Genomic DNA, 24,500 nt, shown 5'->3' on the forward strand with positions numbered 1-24,500 from the left:
TAGCCTCTTCTTCCCATGTCGTCCTCTCGCTCCCGTTCTCCTTCCTCTTCAGCATTCTTCAAAACCATGCTGGATGTGCCTTTTAAATGTCCCGGCACCTATCAGCGGGTCTCCACAACTAGACTCCATTTTGTGCTTCTCACTGTAAGTGACCTTAATTGCTCTAAGCAGCTTTCTCGTCACAGTACTTTCATTTTCGTATGAATGGTAGTGAGCCACAGGAAACCTATGCAAACACAAGGGAAGAGATCCACATTGGTTTCTCTGGGTGGTGGAAGGGAGTTATGGCAATAAGCCATTAAGGCATGGGGAACAGAAGGGGTATCCCTAAAAGGAAGAGTGGGATATCATGTTCCATCCGATGATGCATCACCTCCATAAAGGTGATGCATCATTACATCTCTCTCCATGTGATCCTCACTCGTGTAGCTGCGCCTATGGTCAGGATCAGGTAGCGGTTGCCATCCCCTGGCCACAGGGGGAAGAGGTTACCACTGGGAAAGGAGTGATGACACCATCAGATTCATCACAATATCCAACAGGTGAGTTCCAGTCACTGAATTATTTTGAAACCTTCATGTACACCCTCCTACTTTTTCCCAAGCAGATTTGCACACCCCATTGCTTTTCATACTTGATAACTATAGAACACAGTAGCAGATGAAGCACCTGTTGAGAAATTGAGATTTGGCAGTTACCCTGGTAACATTGCAGTACATTGAGAAAATCTATAGCTTCAGGTAAATGTATGTGAGGGGTCATAAGTGCGAGACGGACACAAAAGTGCAGTTTTCTCAACGTTTGCCATTTATTTTAAAAAAAAAAGTGTTGGGATAAACACCTATCTTTCCCTGTCCTAACGAGAATGTAATAAGAATTTGTAAAGCGCACCTTCACCAACATGGGCATCATGGCGCTTCCGGGTCAGGGACTGTACAGCAAAAGAAGGCACGAAGGAAGGCCTATTTGGAAGTGAAAAGGTGTGTCTTAAAAGGGCGCCGAAAGGAGAGCTGATCTTCAGGGGCCCGCAGAAAAAAGGGGCAGGCATTCCATAGCAGAGCTGCTGCAAATGGAAAAGAGCATCACCCCAACCGAGCCAGCTTAAAGCGAGAAACAAGGAGGAAACGGAGCGAAGGTACCGTGCAGAAACATAAGGACCAAATTTAGCCTGCCGGTATTCAGGCCCTCTGCCGTAGAAAGCCCAGTGAAGGGCCTTAAACTTAACGCTCTTGGCCACTGGGAGCCAGTGTAGTTTTACCAGAATCAGAGTGGTCGAGCAGAATCTAGGTGCCCCTACTGTCAAACAGGCTGCAGAATTGGGCAGCACCTGTAGCTTCTGGAGCCGATGGACTACCTTGCAAACTAAAGCTAAAGAAAGATGACCTAGTGTCTAAAAAGCATCTGACCCTCACACTAATACATATAACAAAAGTGCACAAGGAATAATTGGCTGTCTTCAGTTCAGCAAAATGATGCAAAAGTTCAACCTTATTGTTTTTAGAAAGTACTCCTTGTGACCTGGGTTGGGCTCCGTTCCCCTGGATCATTTCAGGAATAGGCTTAGGAAAGTTCTGATTCAACAAAGTTTGGTTCAGTTCAACAGAAAATGTATTTTCCATCCACTGCGTCCTTCCACTTGGTAAAGTAAATGTCTCTTTCACAAGAACTTGTTCAAAAACCAAGGCAATTGTTTTCCTCCACACAGTGGGCCTCATTACGGGTCTGGCGGTAACCATGCCAGTAAAACTGGCAGGTAGCCGCCAGGCCCGTAAACAGTTACCGGCACCTGGCTTGCCGGTAACACAGGGGTATTACAACCCCGGCGGCCGGAAAGTCAGGCAGTGGTAATATGTTGTTCCCTATGGGAGTGGGGACCACGGAAAGTGATTCCAGTGATAACGGTGCCGGTGCTTCCATGAAAGTCTGTGGATGGGTGCCGGTCCGCCCGGCAAGTCAGACCTGGGCACCCGCCCACCAGACTTGTACTTTGGCACCGTTGTTTCTGGACCGGCAAGGTTAGAATGAGGCCCAATGTCTTTCTCATGATGTAAAGCAAATATTAGAATCACAATTATTCTTTCAATGGAATGCTTTTGTCAGGATGGCATAGCAACTGCCTTTGGTGACGCAACTGTTTGTTAGAATGATAAAGTTATCAATGGGGGTCATTCCGAGGTTGGAGGTAAGGGATTACCGGCGCCTGTAAGGGCACCGATGGCGGTAATCCCTTACCTCCGTATTCCGAGTTCCCTTTGCGGGTCCCTCTTTACCTCCTGCTTTTAGCAGGAGTAAATTACGGGACCCGCAAAGTGACCTTGGAGTAAATTACGGCACCGTAATTTACGGTGCCGTAATTACCTCCTTCCCCATTCCCATTGAGCCCTATGGGGGCAGAAATGGGGATGGGGAAGGGCTATGGTGAATGGGGAATTACCGGTCCATCCAACCTTGGAATGGACCGGTAATTACTCCATTCACCATGCCGGTATTCCATGGAGTAAATAGCTCCATGGTTGCCAACCATGGAGCTATTTACTCCATGGTGTAGTCCTAACTCGGAATGAGGGCCAATGTCTTTCCACAACACCTTTTTACCACAGCCACATTTCTTCAAAGCAACTGTTTCTTTCCGGATATACTTGCCTGCCAGGACTAACTACAAGTGGTCCCTTTCCTAGTTCACTCTCCTGCCAGGAAGAAAAAACTCCTACTAGTACAGTTGGTCTCTTCTGTTCGTGGCAATATGGGTTACAGATCTCCTCAAACTGGTGTCTCAGGAAAAGGAGAATTGCGCCCATGTTGACCTTTGATCTTTGTTATAGTCTGTGTGCTGTTGCCAATGTGGGTTATAGGTTTCCCCAAGTTGACATATCATGGATGGAGAATGGATCCCGTTTTTCCCTCTTACTTCTTCTGTATAGCCTCTTGGCTGTTGGCAATGTGGGTTACAGGCTTCCCCAAGTTGAAGTTTCATAAATGGAGAGTTGTGCCTCTTTTCGCCTTCTTATTCTACTTGCTCGGTATTCAAAATAGTCTGATTTTAGCTACTGTTCCCCTCGGAGTGCACATTGGTTACCTTCTCTTGCAGGCTAACTTTCTGGCTTTGTTTGGCATCACTGTGTTGCTCCCTGCTGCTGCGGCATACCCTCTGCGAATCCGATTTACAGCTCTTCCGTTCCTGCCACCACCTGCATGGCCATTCTCCTGAACCCCGCCAGCTATGTTAGGTCTCTGCGCCTTCCAGCACCTCTTGGGAACTCTCGTCAGGAGCAGGTTTCCCACACAGCTGGGCTCCTCCAGCGGCTACTGAACACGACTTTGCTTCCTGCTGCATGTATTCTGCAAAACCGCACGCCTCCTTGTCCCACGTCAGCTTCTGCTGGCGTTTGTACTTCTTCTGCAGCTCCAACCACTTCGGTATCTTTCCGGACTGCTTCTGCCTCTGCTTCTCCTTCCCTTCTCCTACAAAGCTGTAGTCCCTTTTCAGGTTTAAAAGTCACGCTCAGGTGCCTTACTTTCAAACAACTAGACTGCATACTCCCTTCAATGGCACCTTTGATCCTCATTGACTCTTGGTCCGTCTTCCTCACCCCAGTACCACAGGCATTATGGCTCTTGAAGTCCATAATAGGTTTGAGTCTTTTATGTTTGTTCCTTTCGATTTGATTGTTGAATTGGATGTTCCCATAGTTAGGAGATGTTATATGAGTGATGTGTGACTTGACAATAGGGCTAACACTTCTACCCAAGACAGAATATTGGCCTTTAGAGGATGTTGCATCTGATTCAGGAACTCCCATGGTATACAACTTATTCTGTCTAAGTAACTTTTCACGGAAGGTTCTTTGGGTTTCCTCATGAGAGGGACTTTTGCAATAACAGGATGCCATCAGATATTTGGGAATTACAGGACTCCCATCCTCACTAGAAGACTCATAATGCGTCCCTTTCCAAAGGAGTCACCACTTCCCCCTGTAAGCTATCTCCTCCCATGTCATCTTCCCCATGATACCATCCCCATGAGTTTTGTGTATTACTACTTGGGTTTGTGGTTGCTGCTAACAGGCTGCATCTGTTTCAGCGGGGGTGGGTTGGGTGTTTTGGGAGGGGGTGTGTGTATTTTGCCTTGTTCTTTTCAGTTGTTTATGGTTGCTTGGGTTGTCAGGTGGGAAAATCGTACAGTGAACATGGTGGTTGAGGATGGTGACTTGGAACGTCAATGGATTGAATAATGTCAAGAAAAGAATGAAAATCTTGCGCTTCTTAGATGATCTCAAGGGTGTGATGTTTGTCTCCTGCAGGAGACTCACTTGGCAAAGGGTGAAATTGAGAAATTGAAGAAAGGTTGGGTGGGGCAGGTCTATGGTGCCTCATTTAATACCAAATCGAGGGGTGTGGTGGTTTTGTTCAGGAAGAATGTCCCGATCAGGGTTTTGAAGGAGGTGTCTGACAAAGAGGGGAGAATAATTGCTCTGCTACTTGATGTGCAGGGTCTTGAGGTATCCTTGTGTAATATTTATGCGCCATCAGTGGATGACGGTTCCTTCTTCAGAAAGGTGGCGCAAATATTGCAGGATTTGGGATCCAGGAATGTTGTGTTGGGGCGGAGATTTTAATATTGTTATGGATGAGTCTGCGGATAGGAGTGGAAGTCATTATAGGGGTGGTGTGGACTGACAACATTTGGCCTTGGCGGATTTGCTGTTGGAACATAATTTGCAAGACTGTTGGAGACTGGAACATCCCTTGGATAGGGAGTACAGTTTTTACTCGGGTGCACATTCAGTCTATCCGAGAATAGATATGTTTCTGACTGCTGGTCGGATGACAGAGTGTTGTGAGACGTGTGAGATTGGTAGCATACTTTTGACGGATCATGCGCATGTGGTTTTGCAATTGCGGCTGCGATATGCACTGACTGTGCATAAATTTTGGAGGATGAATGTATCATTGCTGCAGAAGGATGATGTGTTGGAGACATTGAGGAAGGAAGTGGACTGTTTTGTGGAGTGTAATCATGATGGAGTGATGCGTCCCAGTGTTGTCTGGGAGGCTTTGAAATGTACGATACAAGGCCATTTAATTGGTGTATCGAGTGGGCTGAGGAAAAAGAGCGTTGAAAGGGAGGTATTGTTGGAGACTAAACTTACCGAATTGTCAAGGAGGGTGTGGTGGATTCTGTTTGTGGAGAGGCGGTGGGTGAACTTAAAAGGGTAAGGAGAGAATTGAACTCACTCATTGATGAACGTAATGATTGGAGTAACTTCTATTTGAAATGTGCGTATTATGAGAAGGGTGAAAAATGCGACAGGTGGTTGGCTTATAGGCTGAGGAAGCGGGAGGCGGAGCGGTCTATTCCCTCGATTCGTACGCATGACGGCAGTATAAGTTATCATCCGGGTGAGATAAACAACATTTTCAGAGACTTTTATGAAGAACTTTACAAGAATGAGTCGGAGGTATCAGGTGAGGGTACAGAATTTCTGGATAAGGTGGGCCTATCTAGGATTAATGTGGATGATTCGGAGTTGTTGGAGGAGGATTTTTCGTTGGATGAGGTTAGGATGGCGATTGGTAAATTGAATGCTGGGAAGGCCCCAGGACCGGATGGGTTCCTGGCGGAGTTTTAAAAGATGCTGCCGGATTCGGCTTTACGATTGTTGCTAGATATGTATGTGGAGTCGTTGACCATCGGATAACTTCCTGAGACTACTCGACATGCTCTGATATCGGTTTTCTTGAAAGGAGGGAGGGATGTTACTCTGCCTTCCAGTTATAGGCCCATTAGTCTTGTTAATGTTGATAATAAGATTCTGGCGAAAATGCTGGCTTGCAGGTTGGAGCGTCTGCTTCCGTCCGTGATACATGTGGATCAATCTGGTTTTGTGAAGGGTAGGAAGACCTCCAGTAACATTAGGAAGATTTTGAGTATTGTATCGAAAGCGAGTGGTCAGGAGGGGGATAGTGCTGTTTTGTCATTGGACGTGGATAAAGCGTTTGATAGAGTGAATTGGGAATTCCTCTACGCGTTGTTGGGCAAGATGGGTTTTGGTATGAGGTTTATTTCATGGATCAGGTTGCTATATAGGGAGCCAACTGCGGAGGTGGTCACCAATGGTATGAGGTTGGGGAGGATTAAAATGGAGAGAGGTACGAGTCATGGGTGCCCTCTGTCACCTCTTCTGTTTGTGTTGGCTTTGGAACCACTGGCCGAGTTTATCAGGAGGGCGGAGGACGTGGTTGGTCATTCGTGCTGGGGAATAGCGCAGAAGATTTGGCTGTTTGCGGATGACATGCTCTTAGTCCTTAGTGATCTTAAGAAATCTATACCGGCATTGATGGATGTTATGGCGGAGTTTCATCATTGTTCTGGATACAAAATTAATTGGATGAAATCAGAGATTATGCCTTTGACACATTCTGTTGATAGGAAGTTTGTGGTGGACTTGGGCTTCAGGTGGTGTCCAGATAAATTGCTGTACTTGGGGGTTTGGCTTACTCCGGAGATAGGGGACATGGTTAAGGAAAATGCGCGGGTCATGTGTAGTGGTTTGCGGATGGACCTCGAGAGATGGAGTCTTTTGAATCTTTCTTTGTGGGGTAAGGTGAATGCCTTAAAGATGATATCTACCCCGAGAGTTACTTATGTTTTGAGTATGGTCCCTTTGATGTTCCCTGAGACTTTTTGGAGAGAGTTGGACAGGATGCTGCAGGAGTTCTTGTGGGATAGGAAGCCCCCAAGGTTGAAGTTGTGGAATTTACAATTGCCATTGCATAGGGGTGGTCTTGGGGTGCCGAATTTCCTGACATACCACCTGGCTTTCTTTTCAGAATTTTTGGTTCCATTTATGGAGGACTTGCAGGATGTCTGGGTAGAGGCTGAAACCAGTTTCCATGGGCCTCTTACTCCAAGAGCTGTTTTGACTTCGGTCTCTAGACAGAGTTGTGGACATGATTTGCTGATGGATAACATGAGGAGCGGCTGGAAGGGCTTGTGTCGTTATTTGAAGGTGGACTCTTTGAGGGAGCCCGGTGCCTCGGTGTGGCTAAATCCTGCTATCAAAATAGATGGCAAGGTGGTCTTTTGGGCAGATTGGTTTCTGGGTGGGGTGAGGTGGGTTGCTGATCTGTTTACAAATGGTCATTGGATGAATGCAAGGGAATTGCAGCAACAATATGGTATTGAAAACTTTAGACCCTCTGATTTTGTGAAGCTTAAACGTGCGATTGGAGTTGTGGATTTGGAGAGGAAAATTTCATTGGATCTGTTTGCAAGGAATTTGGTGGGTTCGGGTGGGGGACTAGCCAGTCGCCTGTATAAAGCATTTGTGTCGTGTTATCAGGGGAATGATTCATTAAGAGAGGAATGGGGCAGGAGAATCGGATTTGATATCACAGAAGGCTTATGGCAAAACATGTGTATGAATGTGAAGTTATGCTCGCTGGGACTCACGGAAAGATCAAGACAGATTAAAATTCTTAATCGAATTTATTGGACGCCTGACAGAATGTGTAACAGAGGGTTGTTGGAGAGTGCAGATTGTTGGAGATGTTCATGTGAGATTGGTACAATGGAACATCTGCTATGGGATTGTAGGCTGGTGAGACTGTTTTGGGGTGAGATTGGACGTGTGTGTGATGAAGTGATTGTTGGTCTCCCGGTCTTGGATTTTAGTGTGATCAGTGTGATGAGTCTTTGGATGATCTCACTCAAAGTGAGAAGAAGTGGTTGTTCAGAGGGGCGATGACTGGTAAAAGAATTATATTGTGGATCTGGAAGAATGCTTTGACATTGAATGTAGAGACGTGGTTGTCTGAGATGCATGAATTGGCAAATATGGAGAGAGTGATGTATAGGAGACTTGGTAAATTGGCTTTGTTTGAGAAAATATGGGGTAGATTTTTGCAGTTGTTTTAAATTGACATTATAGTTGTTGGGTGGGGGGTAATTGAGAGATGTATTTGAGATGTTGGGGATTTAGGGTATTATATATCTCGCTGTGTACATAGTACTGTGTAAAATGTGCTGCTTTTCGTGTGTTTTTATTTTCATGTGTTATTTGATATACGCTGATTCTATTGGGATTTGTTATGGATGTTGTGTAAATAAAGTTTAAAAAAAAAAAAAAAAGATACCATCCACAGGGCTAGGATTAGGTAGTGGCTGCCTTTCCCTGGCCACATGGGAGATCCCAGGCTGTGGTTCAATGATCACAATTGTTTTACTCTAATCCCATTGCATTTGAAAGCCTCGAGATGCTTTATCAATTAGCTAGGTAGTAAGAAACCTGACCTCAGTTAGAGGAATTATTCTCATGATACACTGGCTTAGTTTGCACCTTTTACGAAGCAAATGTCAGGAACTTTAAATGTAATGTTTGTACCAGTCTAAATATTCTATTCCTCAAATGTTTACTTTTTTGTGCATTGGTAGGAAATCTATGGATCCACCCAACCCTTCGAATATGGGCGCGAAGAAGTCCTTGGGACGTTTGCTGATCTTTTAGGAGGAGCCACTATCCATTCAGTACCTGGTACATCTTGTGACCCCACAAGGGCAATACCCCTCTCCAGCGTGGCAGGTGAGAATTTGGAACAGTCTGGAACCAAGCTTGCAAATCATCCAGTTTCACAAAGAACAGAGGAATGTCACACCGGACAAGACACCCCAACTAATGTACCTCTCGCAGTAGAAAATCATCCCTCTGGGAATCTAAGAGGCAGCCAAGATGCACATAACAAGAAGACTGAGGTCTGCACCGCTCAGGAGAAGGAGACACGGTCACAGTACCCTCGAGCCTTTAGCAATCCTGAGACCTTGCAGCAGCCGCATTTCCAGCATGCCCAAAGAGGCACCAGAGATGTCCCAAGGGAGCAAGGCGTTCTACCGAAGCCTCGTCGGGGTCTCTCTCTGCAGTCTTTACAGGTAGCTGTGTAACAGTCTATGTGAAGCTTTCCTATAGGGATACGGTATGGTAATACATCTGAATAACTCTATTCAAAATGATGCAAACTATTTGATTCTATTATCATCTTCTCTTCTTTGTTCCCAAATCTGACTGAATTTCCTCTTCATAAACATATTGAGCCACAAAACACGTGCAGTTGTTTTGTCATTACCCCTACTATTTCAAAAGGTTTGTCTTCTGATGCCATTTTATATCTAAACAGGATGCCTCCATGTTTTATGTTGAATATTAATTTGAATGCCATCAGGTTGCTGCAAAAGCATGTTTAGCGCTGTTTAGTTGGAAGTGACCCTTTTAACTAGTTTTCTGAAATGTTTGACGTCATTTAGGAATTCAGGGACGTCAAGTTGCAAGAACAAGTTCTTGATTAGTTGCAATTCTTGCCCATATTTTAAAGAAAATGGGCTTTGGCAATACCTGGTCCAACTTCTTTTTGACTCTGGTGCAAATCCATGCATATTCCACTGCTTTACAAGAGGTTAGATCTATTCAGCTTGTAATACCTGATCTGTAATTTATTTTTCTTTCAGGTATTTGACAAGGAATTTGAAAAAATAAATGGTCTAGCTAGATGTGTCTTTATTTCTTACTCATAAATGGAAAACATAGTATATCTGTACATTGGGGCATACCATTTCCATTACTTTTCCATTGTGCATTAATTCCTCTTTTTTGGAAAGGTTTAGTGACTGAGTTCCACTGGTAAGAGGGTAGCAGGCATGTCCCGGTTAAGTAGCCGATAGTAAATGCTGTGGCGTTTTCCATAGAGTTGTCATGATATTTATGCTTCGTTCACATACATAGTAAAGTATAGCCTACAGTTCACAAGCAATATGACTTACCGAGGGTGACAAGAATGGTTGCATGATGACTAACCAGAACTGAGGGAAGCCATTGGTAAACTGAAACAGTCCAGACACTCGCTGGAGAGACAGTTGGAAAATGCAAAAGCCCTTAGAAATAGTTTTAGGAAGGTCAAGGGCACACAGAACCTGCGCGTACAGAAAGATGCAGAACTGATGTTAAACACGTTATTATCAAAGAATCCATGTCATTTTTGGAAAGTATTGAATACCATGCGTAATCCGCAGCATCAATTACAAAGTAATGTAATCTCTGAACAGACATGGGGCCTCATTACAAATTCTCCGGTCCGGACTTAACGCTGCCGTTATAACCATACCGGCTACGTTTCCACAATCGCCAAATTATAACCTACGGACCAGAAATACCACCACCATAAACCGCCACCGTGGAGTGAAGGCACCCGTAAACTTCGCCTGCACGGAAACCCCCCCGTTACCAGCAATACGATACACCCCGAGCATTACGAGTAGCATGGACATGGAAATACCGCCTATAAAATAGCGCTAAAACCGTGACCACGGTGGCTGTTTCACCGCCATCGCGAACATGACATTAAACAGTGCCTGGTGATCTGAATCAGGCCACAGGTGCACCAAATGAGCCCAGCTGGACCCTGCAGGCCACTGGGAGCCTACAAAAGGGCCATACCGAGGCCAACTCCAAACATAACCATGCAGGCAGGAGTTCTAGTAGCATTGGGACTGGGGCAATTGAACCAACAGGCAGCACTGCACATGATGGCAGTAATGGTGCGGAGGAGGAGGAGGAGGAGGCAGAGGCGCAGGCGCAGGAGGCACCAAGCAAACCCTGTACCCATGCCTAACCCTATTGTCCAGCCTGCACGACCCCGCATCAGGGCCTTACCCTGGAACCTGACCCCAGGACAGATCCACACATTATACCGGCTGGACCGTCCAACAATCATGTATATCACCACCATGATAGAGGACGACATCAGCAGCCACATTGACATCACCACCGCCATCTCCCCCTCCTGAAGGTGGTGTCGGTACTGCATTTCCTTGGCACCAGAACTTATCAACACACAGTTGGTGAGCTGCACGGGCTTTCATAACCCTGTTTCTCCAAAATACTGGTACAGGTACTGGATGCCCTGTTGCGCCATGTGTCTGAACACATCACCCTACCCCCTACCCTTGCCCAGGTCATTGCCACCAAGTTGGCCTTCCATCCCTTTGCAGGCATGCCAAATTGGATAGGTGCAGGAGACTGCACCCACATAGAGCTGACAGTACCACGTGCTATCGAGATGGTGTACCGCAATAGGAAACTGTACCACTTACTGAATGTACAGATTGTATGTGATGCCGCACAAGTGATAACACATTGCTGCGCACGTTTCCCGGGATCAACACATGACTCAATGGTTCTGCACAATTCCACATTGCCACTGTACATGGAACACTACGCTGAACAAAGCACATGGCTATTGGGTGAGTACAACTGCCAATGCACAGTCTCTGTGGAAGTGGGGTGTGTGTCCAGGGCCTATGTGAGTTGGCTGCTACGACTGCACATGCATCCCCCCGCCCATTGAGTGAATTGTCAGCACAACCAACACATCACAAAGCTACACATGACAGGTTGCCACAGTGTGCCAGTACAAACCCTGCAACATGACACACACAGCCAATACTACCACTTGCCCAAACACCTTGAGCCACTCAATGCATCCACCCACAATATGCACCAATGCCCCCTTAATGCACATGATGCCTGCTCATGAGACATCCTGCATCGACAACATCATCACAGTCAATTGATTGACTCCACCATCTGTGTACATCAGTGCACAGTGCCATACTTACCAACCAATATCACCCGCATGGGCAACTACACATGCACATCAATTTGCTGGTCAATGTCCAGATGCCATAGTCCACTACAATGACCCAGGAATGGCAATCAACCACTGCTTTCCACAAATGGATGAATGATCAATGACACATGATTGCACTGTATCTGATGAAGACATGATACAACAAACACTGACATATCCCCCACATCTTCCCATGTAGGTGATGCTGGATATGCACTCACGCCATGGCTGATGACGCCTGTACGGGAGAGCAAGGAACAGGCATGAGGAGGCGTACAACAGGGCACACATCCGCACACGTTGCACGATTGAGAGGACATTTGGACTACTGAAGGCCCGGTTCCGCTGCTTGAGCAGATCTGGCGGATCACTGCTCTACAGCCCAGTGAAGACAGGTAAAATCACACTCGTTTGTGCCATGCTGCACAATCTGTGCTCGCGCAGGACCAATCCGCTGCCCCCAGACACAGAGGATGAAGATGGGGATGAAGATGGGGATGAAGATGGGGATGAAGATGGGGATGTGGATGGCTGCACCTCCTCCTGGGGGTGCACAAGATGGACAACGAGCACGGGATACACTGATTCGCATTTACTTTTGAAAGACCGCACATTGACAGCATTGCATGGATATGAGGATGCCAGTTAATAAATTGACTGAAAATGAAATGATGGATGTCCACTCATGAATGTTTCTTTCAATGATGATATATTTTTAACATTACAACAGGGAAGAAGGTGCATTGGGTAGGGAAGCTGTACACCCGTGCCCACCCACCATCTAAACGTACCCACCCCCAACCAGGCCCCAAATGACTAACCCCCTAATGGACCTCCCCCACCACCCAAACGTACCTACCCCCAACCAGCCCTCAAATGACTAACCCCCTAATGGACTTCCTCCACCACCCAAACGTACCCACCCCCTTACACCCTTCTTGTCCCCATGTGTCCTGCAGTGCCAAACACACATGCCATCATTTGCGTGTGCGCTTCTACGCATGGGCATCCTTGCCAGAGGGCCCTGTTAGGCAATTTGAGCTCCTCCGTGGACTGGCAGAGGTGGAGCTGGATGGGGTGGTGCAAGTGGGTGGCACTGTTGCTGGCAGTGGTGGCAAACGTCCCAGATATGCCTGCTGGGCAAGCAACATAGACTCGGCAATACTGGAAGTGTTGTTATTGCCTGCCCGCACATGGCGTGCCAGGGTCACTATTGAGGTGGCAAAGCGTCCAATTGACCTTGTGAGCTGACGCACAGATGTGCTGTAGCTCTCCCTCTGCAGGTTATGTTATACCAATGGGTACTCCCAAATTTTTTGTTATCGGGGGGTCTAGTCTGTGAACAAGGAGATTCTTGAGAGACAAGGAAACACGACAGACTGACTACCCCTCTCTCTTAGATCTTTCGACAACACAGATGTAGGTGCTAAAGTACTGTCACATCAATATACAGTGAATACTTTTTGCAAGAAAACGTTTATGCAAGGAAACATTTTTTTCTTCCACAGACAGTTAATTTATAAAGGTATAAATCATTTTAATAATTGGTTAAAAACCACATGTTTTTGTATATAAAAATTGTACATGTGTGGGCTTTTTCATACATCACTCATACCTTTCATGACTATTCATTCATACTGTGACATGAGGGTTTGACAATTTAAATTTTGTTTTGGCATATTAGTTGTTAATAATATACATGACATCAGAAAAAACATTTTGTTTTTCTATAGGTCGACATATGTTTCGGCCCCTTATACTAGTACCGCCGTTGTCTACGGTAGTCTAAGGAATTGTTAATGGGCCATCTTCAGGACAATAATAATTTTTTTTGAAGTTTCACGTCTTCACCTCTTTTTTTCTTTTCCATATGAAAAGCCAAATCTAGAAACACAAATAATACTTGTATTACATTGTTGAACGGTCTGTACTCTTTTAGTTGTTTTTAAGGTAATGGCCAAATTACTTTGCCAAGAACGAAGCACCCACCTGTGGTCGAAATGTTTTATTCTGGACCACGGAGCTAAAGTTGTAGGGTATCTTCTATTTTACCCCTTGTCAGGAGCCCTATTGAAAGGGAACATTTGTAGGGAGAATTACTACCCTGCATGTGTACTTGAGTCAACACGGGAGAAGGAGAAAATTTCATTTTAAAATTCGGAAAGGAACTTACAATAGGCTTCTTGGTGTAGGTGAATCTTCAGTATTCTCTACTTCTGTACCAGTTGATGGATTGGAAACGCGTAGAGGCTGTTTACGTGGGTGGCATCGAAAGTAGTGCCTAGAGGACAAAGGCGCGGTTAGAGACCAACCTGTTGTAATCCTCTTACAATTATTGTTAAAGACAATATTGTTATAACAATGCCTTTGTACACTTTGTTTTTAAGAAACTGCTAATTCAATATTATTTATAGTAGTTAAACCTCAGGTGTCTGCTTGATGTTGTTGAAAGTTAAAAGTTTCATCTGTCAGTAGCTTAACAGATTTTTCCTTTGCGGGCTCCAGATCTACAAGTAGCCATTTCTGACGAAAGCCGCGTATATGCGGTCATGTGAGCTTGTATGTCTCACTGTAAAGTAAATTGGTAATGATTTCTAATGACATAGTGGCATGCGTAATGGCATACTTAATACGAGCTAATAGTTGCTCTTATGTTGGTTTCTCTGCTTTTACTGTTCCACTGACCTTATTGTGGTTATCGCAGTTATTTGAAGGGCAATTGCCCTTGAGGTGTCCTGCTCTCCCTCTGCAGCCTGGACTCCTCAAGCTGCTTTTCCACCAGCTGGGTGAGGGTAGCATGCTGGTCCTCCATCCGCTGCATGCGGGCATTGAGCTCAGCCATTGAGGGAGTTGGCGACCTCATTGGACTGCGTAGTGATGTTGGGCTGAACTGGAGGTCATGGAAGGATGCCAAGTCATCCAGGTTGGGCGCCTCCCCCTGTGGCCCTAAATCAGACTGCAGTGCTGGGGCACTGTTGTCGCTACCTGCTTCCTCCGCAGTGCAGATATTTTCTGGGGTGGGTTGTGTAGTCATGATGGGTGCCCGTGGCACCTGTGTTGCAGCAGGCAGCGTGGAGATGGTGGAGATGAAGGTGCTGGTGGCTGGTACATGTGTACCAGTTGCTACTGGTGGCAGAGTTGCTGAACTGCTAGTGGCATCCTCCTGGGCAGGGGCGCTGGCTTGTGCAGGTGCCGATTGCCTCGGCTGTTGTGCGGTGTCACTGTCACTTGATATGGCTGTGGGGACACAGAGGGCATGCTATTAGTTGTGTGGTGGTACCTGATGGGTGCATCACATGCATCAGACAGGTTGATCAGTGAACATTTGCATTTACACGCATATGATTGTTGACAGTCATGTATTGTTGTGATGTTGGTCATCATCTGGGTCATGATTGGGTCCTTTGGGGCACCACTCATGCACTGGCTGGGGGGAGGGGGTTGTTAATAGGTCCTATGGGGCACTCATGCACTGGCTGGGGGGGGGTTGTTAATGGGTCCTTTGGGGCACTCATGCACTGGCTGGCGGGGGTTGTTCATGGGTCCTTTCGGGCACTCATGCACTGGCTGGGGGGGTTGTTAATAGGTCCTTTGGGGCACTCATGCACTGGCTGGGGGGGGTTGTTAATGGGTGCTTTGGGGCACTCATGCACTGGCTGGGGGGGGTTGTTAATGGGTCCTTTGGGGCACTCATGCACTGGCTGGGGGGGTTGTTAATGGGTCCTTTGGGGCACTCATGGACTGGCTGGGGAGGGTTGTTAATGGGTCCTTTGGGGCACTCATGCACTGGCTGGGGGGGTTGTTAATGGGTCCTTTGGGGCACTCATGCACTGGCTGGGGGGGGGGGGTTGTTAATGGGTCCTTTGGGGCACTCCTGGCCTCAACAAGTACTCATATGGCATTCATATTTGTGCACTTACCAGCATCTGCAGGTGGGCTCACTCCTGCCTCAGCATCCCCAATCCCATGGATGGCCTCAAGGTGGAGGACACTGCTGCAGCGCTCCTCCCATGTCTGCAGCCTCAGTGGGGAAGGGGGCCCTCCACCTGTCCCACTGCTGCGTTGCCGGTGTGTTGCGATCAGGTTTCGCACCCTCCGTCTGAGGTCGTCCCACCTCTTTTGGCAGTCCTTGACGCTCCTCGTAGTCATGCCCACAGCTGTGCACTTGCGTGCAGCTTCCGCCCACACTTCCTTCCTTCCTGCGCTGCTGTGCTGCACGCTGTTGGTCTGCACCAAACAGCATTTCGGCATGCTGCACTATGTGGTCAACCAATACAGTGAGCTCTGCCTCGCTGAAGCGCTGTTTGCGTTGCCTCTAGGCAGGGATCCTGGCTGACATGCTGGTGGTCCTTTCTGGCTTCTCACTGTGCAGATTTAGCCTGTGCTGACTCTGGATGGCAGTGGATTGTGCTTTATATGATGGCCGCCTCTCTTATTTCCAGTTTTCCGCGGTCATGGAATTTCCGTGTCAGTGACGACGGCGGCGGACACGGTTTTTACACTGCTTGTGGGGCTGCTATGTCCATTTCCGTGGGTGTTTACGTGGCGACGGTGACACCGTTTCCGGGTCTGTGTAGTGCGCGCGACCGACAGCCCGTAATCGGCCGGTCTTTCCGCAACCTTGCGGATGCGGAAACTTTATTACCGTCGCTGCGGAATCACAGCATTCCGGACCGGGGAACTTGTAATGAGGCCCAGGGTCTAATTACTTTAGAGAGATTTTCAAGCGTCAGACAGATAATGTCGTGAAGAGCATTCAACGGTATCGTGGCACTTGAACTTAGACAAAGACCTTGTGAAAGATCTAATTAAGAAATCATCAGCATCAAGAGCCTCTTGCGCCAACGGGCTCACAAATGCCATCTTGATGTCAGATACTGATTTATGGGCCTCTATTTTGATGTCCGTCTCCGAAGAATCTCTAATGAGTAAAAAACTGCCAACCTATTGGAAGACAGCAGTCATCATACCCATATACCAATGGGGTGATTGAGAGGTGCCTTGGAAGTACCCCCCGTTTGCCCTTTTAGATGTAGATGGGAAGATATTTGTTTCAGTGGTGCTTAGAGACCTGGAAGAGTGGATCAGGAGTCACAGATTTCTGAGTACGCTCCAAACAGGGTTCGGCAAGGGGCTGTCAACATCTCTTCATGGCCTGGTCATATCAATAATCTCCACCCAATCCTATATGAAAAAAGGTGGCCCCCTGTATGGAGCATGGGTGGGCCTGTCGAGAGCGTTCGAGACCATCAATAGAGAACGGCTTTGGGCAAGACCCGACTCCAGGGGCCTCCCAAAAGGCCTCTTAGTGATTGTGAGGAGTCTGTATGAAGGCTCAACATTTCGGGTGCGCTTGGACGCCCAAGGAAACTTAACGGAAGATATGCCAACGGAGATAGGGGTGAGGCAGGGATGTATCCTGGCCGCCTGCCTCAACCTCTATTCAGCGGATCTCACTGCAACCTTACCGCGGCATTCATTGGCAAGTCTGAAGATCGGGTCCCAAGCTATATAGAGGATCGCATATGCTGACAATATCGTCCTCCTGGACTATACACCCAGAAGACTACAGCGCCTAATGAATGCATTTGGGTCATATGCAAAATTAAATAACCTATTAGTGAATCCTGAGAAGTCCCAAATCCTGGTATTTAAGAATCATGGTGTTAGAAAAGTTAATTACAAATGGATGATTAGGTAATGTGGCAGGTAGAGAGATGTTAACCCAAGCGCTTGTACCTAAAGTTGTTGCGGAGATGGCTGCAGGTGAGTGTAGGGCGTGGGTAAACTGGCAATTACTCCACAGTTATAGAAAGCTAGTTTAACAGTTACAATCGCACTGTGCAAGAAGAGCACAAAGCTCGAAACACCTGTCCAGATGATCCACAACCAATAAAATGTTATGCAACTAATGCATGGACTTCATTGACTTGTGTGCAGTGTGATTGTATCTGTTAAACTACAAATGGATGATGGTGGCTTGCCTGAGGTGAGCTCACGAGGCCGATCTTGAAGTCGATACTTGTGCCTGGGCCCAAGCGAGATGCTTTCCTGAAAAAGGTGGGGGAATGCTTGGAGAACACCTCTGTGAACTTTGGTATGCAGTGGTGCCTCCGGTCGGCTGTATTGCGAGGAAGTTTGAAGCACAGAGGGACGGCAAGATGGCGGCCGCAGCCAGCCGCTATGAGGCAGTGAGGGAGAGCGCATCGGTGGAGGAGCAGGGCACCTCTGCCCAGACATACTGAAGAACTGCTATCGCAGCGGCACGACTGTCCTGCCCTTCATCTGAAGGACGTGGGGCATACCAATGCGGGATGGCGGTGAGGAGGAACAGCTCCTTGCGCTGCTATAAACAGAGACGCAGAGGAGCAGAGGACCGGAGACTGGGCAGGGCCGGTGGTGTTGCGGCTGCCGAAGCTACAGCTCATAGGAGGTGAGACCTGCGTTAGCCGATGCGAGGCTCCTGCTGGAGCTCCTAGGACAGGAGGGCGGAACCATCCCAGACTGTGCGGCATGACCGGACCTGTCTGGCGTGGAAACAGAGAACGCGAATCGGAGGACTAACGAGGTGTGTGAACTGAAGTGGAGGCCCCAACTGTGGCATTGCTAGCACGCCGTGAATAAGAGGGGTGGGTGTCATCCGCGCCTCGCCCTGTTGCCCCTAGCAGCTCACAGGATATGTCCGGAGGTCAAGGAAAGAGTTTAATTCGGCCTGTGACAAGCTTGCTTGAGCGCCGGACCCCCCAGCACAACTGAGCAGCGAAGTGCTGGAACAGGGCGAGGAAGCCTGTGGGTACGCCTCGATACAGGCTGACCTCGCTGGAGGTGGGATGTGCAGAGAGCAACCCCTGCAGCGCCCGGAAATACCCGGACAAAGGAGATCTGGCAGAGCCTGTGTCTGGTTGGCCCAAGGGGTGGCAAGATGGACAGGTGAGACACCCTGGGCTCTGCTGGACTGAGACTGGGGGGAAAGTGACAACTGTCTTTGCTCGAGGTTGCCTGCGGCCCCTGAGGCACATGTTGATCAGTACGACTAGGCATACTGGACATCCTTTTGCCCCTGTGCATACACCCCGTTACGTGCTGCCCCTTCTAAGGGACCGGCTTCTCACATTGGCTGCTCTGGGCCTTATTCAAGAGGTCCTCACCCCTGGGGCAAATAGAGACACAAAACTCGAACCCCCTAGCAGCTGGCTCCCAAGCTTATTGGAGGAAAAAACAAACCAAAGAATGTCAAAACGGGAATTCACATAAAAAGTGTACGAAAACAAAACTATGGGGAAATCTGATCAAATTTAAAAAAGAGGCCTGTGCCACTGCTGTCTACTCCCTGCATGCAACTGGGGCCATACCCGTAGAGGGGAACAGGGCATATATCGCTCGTGACCTGGAATGGTACAACAAGAGTGCCCACAGCATTGGCAGCAGCAGAGCGAACACCGGGTACCCCAATCTGCCTCTATTACACCAGAGCAGCCCAACACTCAAGAGATCTGCTCCCGAGACACAACATTGGCTGGGCACAGCCCCGATACATATCCTTCCATTTCGGAGAAGCATGCAGAGTCCACAGCTCTTGTTACACACCACAGGGGCAAGCAGGATAGACTGGATGCCTCCCAAGGCGGTTAAACTGAGGGCCACCCAAACGACTTTAGATAGCAATGCCAGGAGCCCGGGACGTGCACTGGGGGTGGACATGGCAGAAATTCAGGCAAAAGAAGGGGAAGCCAGTGAGATGCATAATCAGGTGATGCAGGCTATTGCAGACTTGAAGACCACGTTAGGCACTCAAATTGAAGTGGTCAAGATCAACGTGGGACTACTATGCCAAGACGTCCGGAACATGCCTGAAAGAACTACGACATTGGAGACAGACGAAAGAAATCACTGCAGAGCTCCATTTAGCAAGAACCAACGTCCATATCCCGCAGCAGAAAGTAAGTCTACTTGAAAACAAGATGGAGGATGCAGAAGGAAAGGCCTGCAGAAAAAAATCTGCATCGTCGGCCTGCCGGAGGGTGAGGAAGGCAATGGCCCAACAATGTATGTTGAAAATATGTTCCTACAAGAAATCGGTCCAGGGAACCTCTCTCAAGGCTTTGCTATCGAAAGGGAACATAGAGCCCTCACCAGACTCCCGCCCCCTATAGCCCCCACCAGACCTATCATTGCTAAGGTCCTCAACTACAAAGACAGGTAAAAGATACTTTCTTATTCCAAACAAGGGAGTATACTACAGAAAGCCTCAGCAGCCCTGGCGATCTACCCCGACTACACCTTCCAGGTGCAGAAAAGCAGAGCACAATTTTCAATGGCCAAGTCGAGACTCAGGTCAGCTGGCCTGAAATAAATGCTGATTTATCCTGCACGTTTACAGGTCCTATACAAGGACCAAGCCCTGTTCTTCGACCGCCCAGAGGAAGCTCAGGAGTGGATGGATAGAGCAGATAGGACCTCCCGCCGGGGAAGCAGACACTCGAGACAATCGTCAAGCAGCTGACGAGTGTACAGTGAACAAATGTTAATGTTGTGCCTACTCCAGTTACCCCAGAATGATTTTGCTGAGACTTGAGCACCAGTAGTGGACCCCAGGACAAAAGGATAACTAACTAGCCAGTCGGGTCACCCGGCTCATGCCCCCCCTCCCAGGTTGTTCCCGCTGATCCTCTTGGTACAGGGGAACTCTCCTCACACTGAGACAGCCATCTCTAAGGAGAAAGACCGGGCCAGGGCGGCTATTATCAGGCACTCAGGGCATTCCCTTCCTTTTTGTAATCATTTGTTACTTTTTTCCTTCTCTCTTCTTTTGGGGCACTTGTTTATGCGCCCACCCGCTGCGCACAAGCCTCTGGTGTACATATTTGTGGCGGTCGCGAGAAGCGAATACGCCCGAGCATTGATAACGATGCTGGCAATTGTTCTTAGTTGGGAAAGTTTGGATTATTAAAGGGGATTATGTTTTTCCTATATGAGAGCCAGAGCAATACCTCAGTAAAGATATGATGTCGCGATTGCCGCCTTGCAAGGGCGGAGGGCGCCGGATCGTTCAGCAATGTGGGGCCTCTCCACAGTACTCTAACTCTTATGGCTAGCATCGTAAATGTACTTACCTGGAATGTCAGGGGCTTGAACAATTATGTGAAAAGGAACAGGGTCTATTCACACCTGAGAAGTAAAATAGATATAGCTTTGTTGCAAGAGACACTTAACGGCTGATCAGGAAGCTCTGTTGTCTAGTAAATGGAGCAGGCGCGTGTTTGGCTCCCCATTCTCTGCATATGGTAAGGGGGTCTTGATTTAGATAGCGTCTACAACACCGTTTAAGGTTACCCAATTTAAAACGGATAATGAAGGCAGAATTGTGCTGGTACAAGGGCTCTTGGAACACTTAGAAGTTTGATAAGCACATACGCTCCCAACCAAAATGCTGCCAGGTTCTTCCAATCGTTATACCCAAGGCTCAGCCCATTTAGACACAACAACATTACATGGGGGGGCGATTTTAATTGTACTTTAAAACCAGTACTTGATAGATCAGACACCAGGTTACACAGACCCACTCCACCTGCTAGATCCCTTCAGACGCTCCTGACATCCTTCAATCTAATAGACATCTGGAGGGTACTACACCCAGACACTTCTCACATTTCTCGGCTCCACACGTATGTCCACACCAGGATTGATTACTTCTTCATAGGTCAAGAGATGGCTGGCAGTTTCACACTTGCCGAATACAAAGGCAGAGTTCTATCGGATCATGCCCCTCTCCGACTCCATTGGCAGTATGTGCCCCCAAGAGCTCCGATACCCACGTGGAGGCTAAGAAGTGAATGCTTGCATGACATTCCCTTCCGAGGCCATATCAGAGATAGTATTGTTGATTATATTACGCATAACACGGGCAGCGTCTCTATTGCAGGAACCCTCTGGGAAGCTCTTAAAGTGGTCATCAGGGGTGTTGCCATTGTAAAATCCGGTAGTGTCCAAGCCGCGATTGGCAGGGAAATAACTTCTGCGGAGGAACAGTTACAGAGGCTGGAGCAGACACACACGATCCATAATAGTATAGAGGCAGAGGGGGCGGTGCTAAGGAAGAGGTGTTGGGAATGTTGGGAAAGACTGGGCAAATACAACTATTCCAAATTCATTGAGAGACAGCATAAGGAGGGTGACAAGCCGGGTAGGCTATTAGCCTGGTTACATAAAAAGTAAGAACACTGGAGCCCCATCCACTTGATTTGTGCGAGGGAGGGAGTCCTGTGTCATACCCAAGAAGGAATTAATGCAGCCTTCAAGGAATTTTATCATACCCTTTATGAGGAGGGGCCCCAGGTATCACTAGTACATATACAAGAAGTGTTGGAAGAGGTAGACCTCGCCCGCTTAAGCCAAGAGGCGATTGATAGTTTAAATGCAACCATCGCGCTAGGTGAACTACAGAGTACGATTAGATCTTTGGCGACGGGCAAATCTCCAGGGTCGGATGGCCTATACGGCGAGTTTTATAAGGAATATACAGAATTCCTGGCTCCCCAGCTCCTGAAAGCATTCACTGATTCCTACAAAGCGGGAGTTTTCCCCCTTTGTTTGAGGGAATAAATTATCATTCCCCTTCTTAAACCCCATAAAACACTAATGGAGTGCAGCTCATATATGCCTCTGTCCATACTTAATCAGGATAATAAGATATTCACTGGCACTTTAACGAATCGACTGAAGAAGGTGATCCATACAATTATACTTCCTGACCAAACCGGATACGTGCCAGGCAGAAACATGGCTTGGAAATTGCGGCGGTTGCACCATGTAATCGAAAGCACTGCATCCTGGGAGACTCCCGGTGCAGTAGCAACGCTTGATGCTGTAAAAGCGTTTGATTTGGTGCGATGGGAATGGCTCTATGAAACGCTGCACAGATTTGGCTTTGGGCTTGCGTACATCAGATGGGTCCAGCTGGTATACACCTGCCCAATTGCAAGAGTCAAGACAGGCAGACATATCTCTGACCTGTGGGAGCAAGAAAAGGGTACCAGACCGGGGTGCCCGCAGTCTCCATTTCCCTGCATTTTGGCCATGGAACCGATAGCGCAGTACTTGAGGTCAGAATATATTGCGGCGGGCATAGCCATAGATGGCGTGAGTCACCTGATATCAATGTATGCTGACAACACCTTGCTATGCATACAAAACCTGGAGGACAATTTGGAGATGATTATGGAAGCCCTGGTGCAGTATGCGACACTGTCGGGGATCACGATTAGCATAGATAAATCATCTCTGTTCCCGTTAGCAGGTTTTTTTTAAGAAGGGATAACACACGCTCCCAGTTCTTGCACTACAGTGGAGCGTTAGCTCGTTTAGATACCTGGGGGTCAACATATAACACGATATAAAAGCAGAGCATGTTAATAACACCCTGAATGCCCTGGAAGGTATCAAGAACTCCATAAGGGTCTGTAACAAACTGCCCCTTTCGCTTATGGGAAGTGCTGCTCTGTTAAAAATGGTTGTCCAGCCTAGACCACTACATTATTTTGTAAATGTCCCATACTATATTCCCAAAACTTTCTTCAGGACGCTAGACTCTATTTGTAGTGCATTCCTCTGGCAAAATGGTAGGAGCAGGATAGAACTGTCCACAGCTTGACCCCATGAAGAGGGCAGAAACAGGGTCCCACACTTTGAACTGTATTATATAGCGGAACAACTGCAGTTTGTGGTGGATTGGTTAGCGGATGAACCTAATCCAGACACGCAGATGCTTCTGCCCACTGAGCCACACTTTGATCTGAGGGAATTGGTATGGAATAAGAGACCCCGCGCCCGGCATAGTTCTGACTTGGTATCTCTAGGGGTGCAAATGTGGGACAGAGGTCTCACACAGATCGAGCTTACAGACCCCATCTCAGTACGGACCCCCTTGGTAACGGTGGTATCTTCCACCACACAAGTGCGATTGAGGATATGAGTGGACTGGGTACCAAATGACATTGCTACTATGGGTGACCTGCTGCATGACACCTCCTTCATACCGTTTAGCGAGTTAAGCGAACACGCAGGCCTCCACCAAGGCCAATACCTGCTACACTGTACCATCAAAAGGGAGATTGTAGGCAGATGGCCTACATATGGCAAATTAATGGAAAAGCACTCAATTGCAGATATCCTGTATGACATCTCAGAGGGAGGACATACCATATCTAGGATATGACTTGCGTCTAACGGGAGGACCCCTCCCCCCCACTGAATTAGTGATAAGACACAAGTGGCAGGAAGATTTTGGAGCATCCTTCTCAGATACACACTGGAAGGAGATTTTTGGATACCACAAGAGAGTGTCTGGGAACGCTAGATTGCAGCTGTTACAGCTGTTTGTGACACACAGGGCATATATGACCTCTCTGAGAATCTCACGTTTCCCTGGCGCAAAAACACAGCACTGCCCCAGATGCAACTCTGAAGATGCTGGTATGTTACATATGTTCTGGGCATGTCCCACAGTGATGATATATTGGCAAGAGGTGGCAGCCAGAATGGGTAGGGGATGGCTGGCATTGGATGTGCTTCCCCTGGGGCCTGTTTACTAGGTCGATTTTCACGCCCCAAACGAGCAAAGCACATCCATAAGATGAAAGATTTGGCATACATCTTCGCCAAACGCAGCATTGCTATGGCATGGAAAGCCCCAAGGGGCCCTAATATTTGAGGACTGGTGGCGTGATCTGAAGAAGTGGGCGCAGGCCGAGACAGCGGTTTGGAGGAGGGCGGCACACTTTGGCCAGCCAGTAGCCAGTGAAGATGTTATTGCATGGGAAGCCCTA

General features: G+C 47.8%; 1 protein-coding gene across 2 annotated transcripts in view; it reads left to right on the top strand.

Annotated features, from left to right (window-relative positions):
• The window catches only part of DNAAF8 (dynein axonemal assembly factor 8), a 1,512,143-nt gene that overhangs the window by 289,084 nt on the left and 1,198,559 nt on the right, over positions 1–24,500 (top strand). For both annotated transcript variants that reach the window (XM_069646874.1, XM_069646873.1), the window contains exon 4: positions 8,435–8,926. In XM_069646874.1, the coding sequence (XP_069502975.1) occupies positions 8,435–8,926 (492 nt within the window). The remainder of the gene's footprint in view (positions 1–8,434; positions 8,927–24,500) is intronic.

Source organism: Ambystoma mexicanum, chromosome 2q, assembly GCF_040938575.1.
Source record: "Ambystoma mexicanum isolate Mex_15411 chromosome 2q, UKY_AmexF1_1, whole genome shotgun sequence".
NCBI lineage: Eukaryota > Metazoa > Chordata > Amphibia > Caudata > Ambystomatidae > Ambystoma > Ambystoma mexicanum.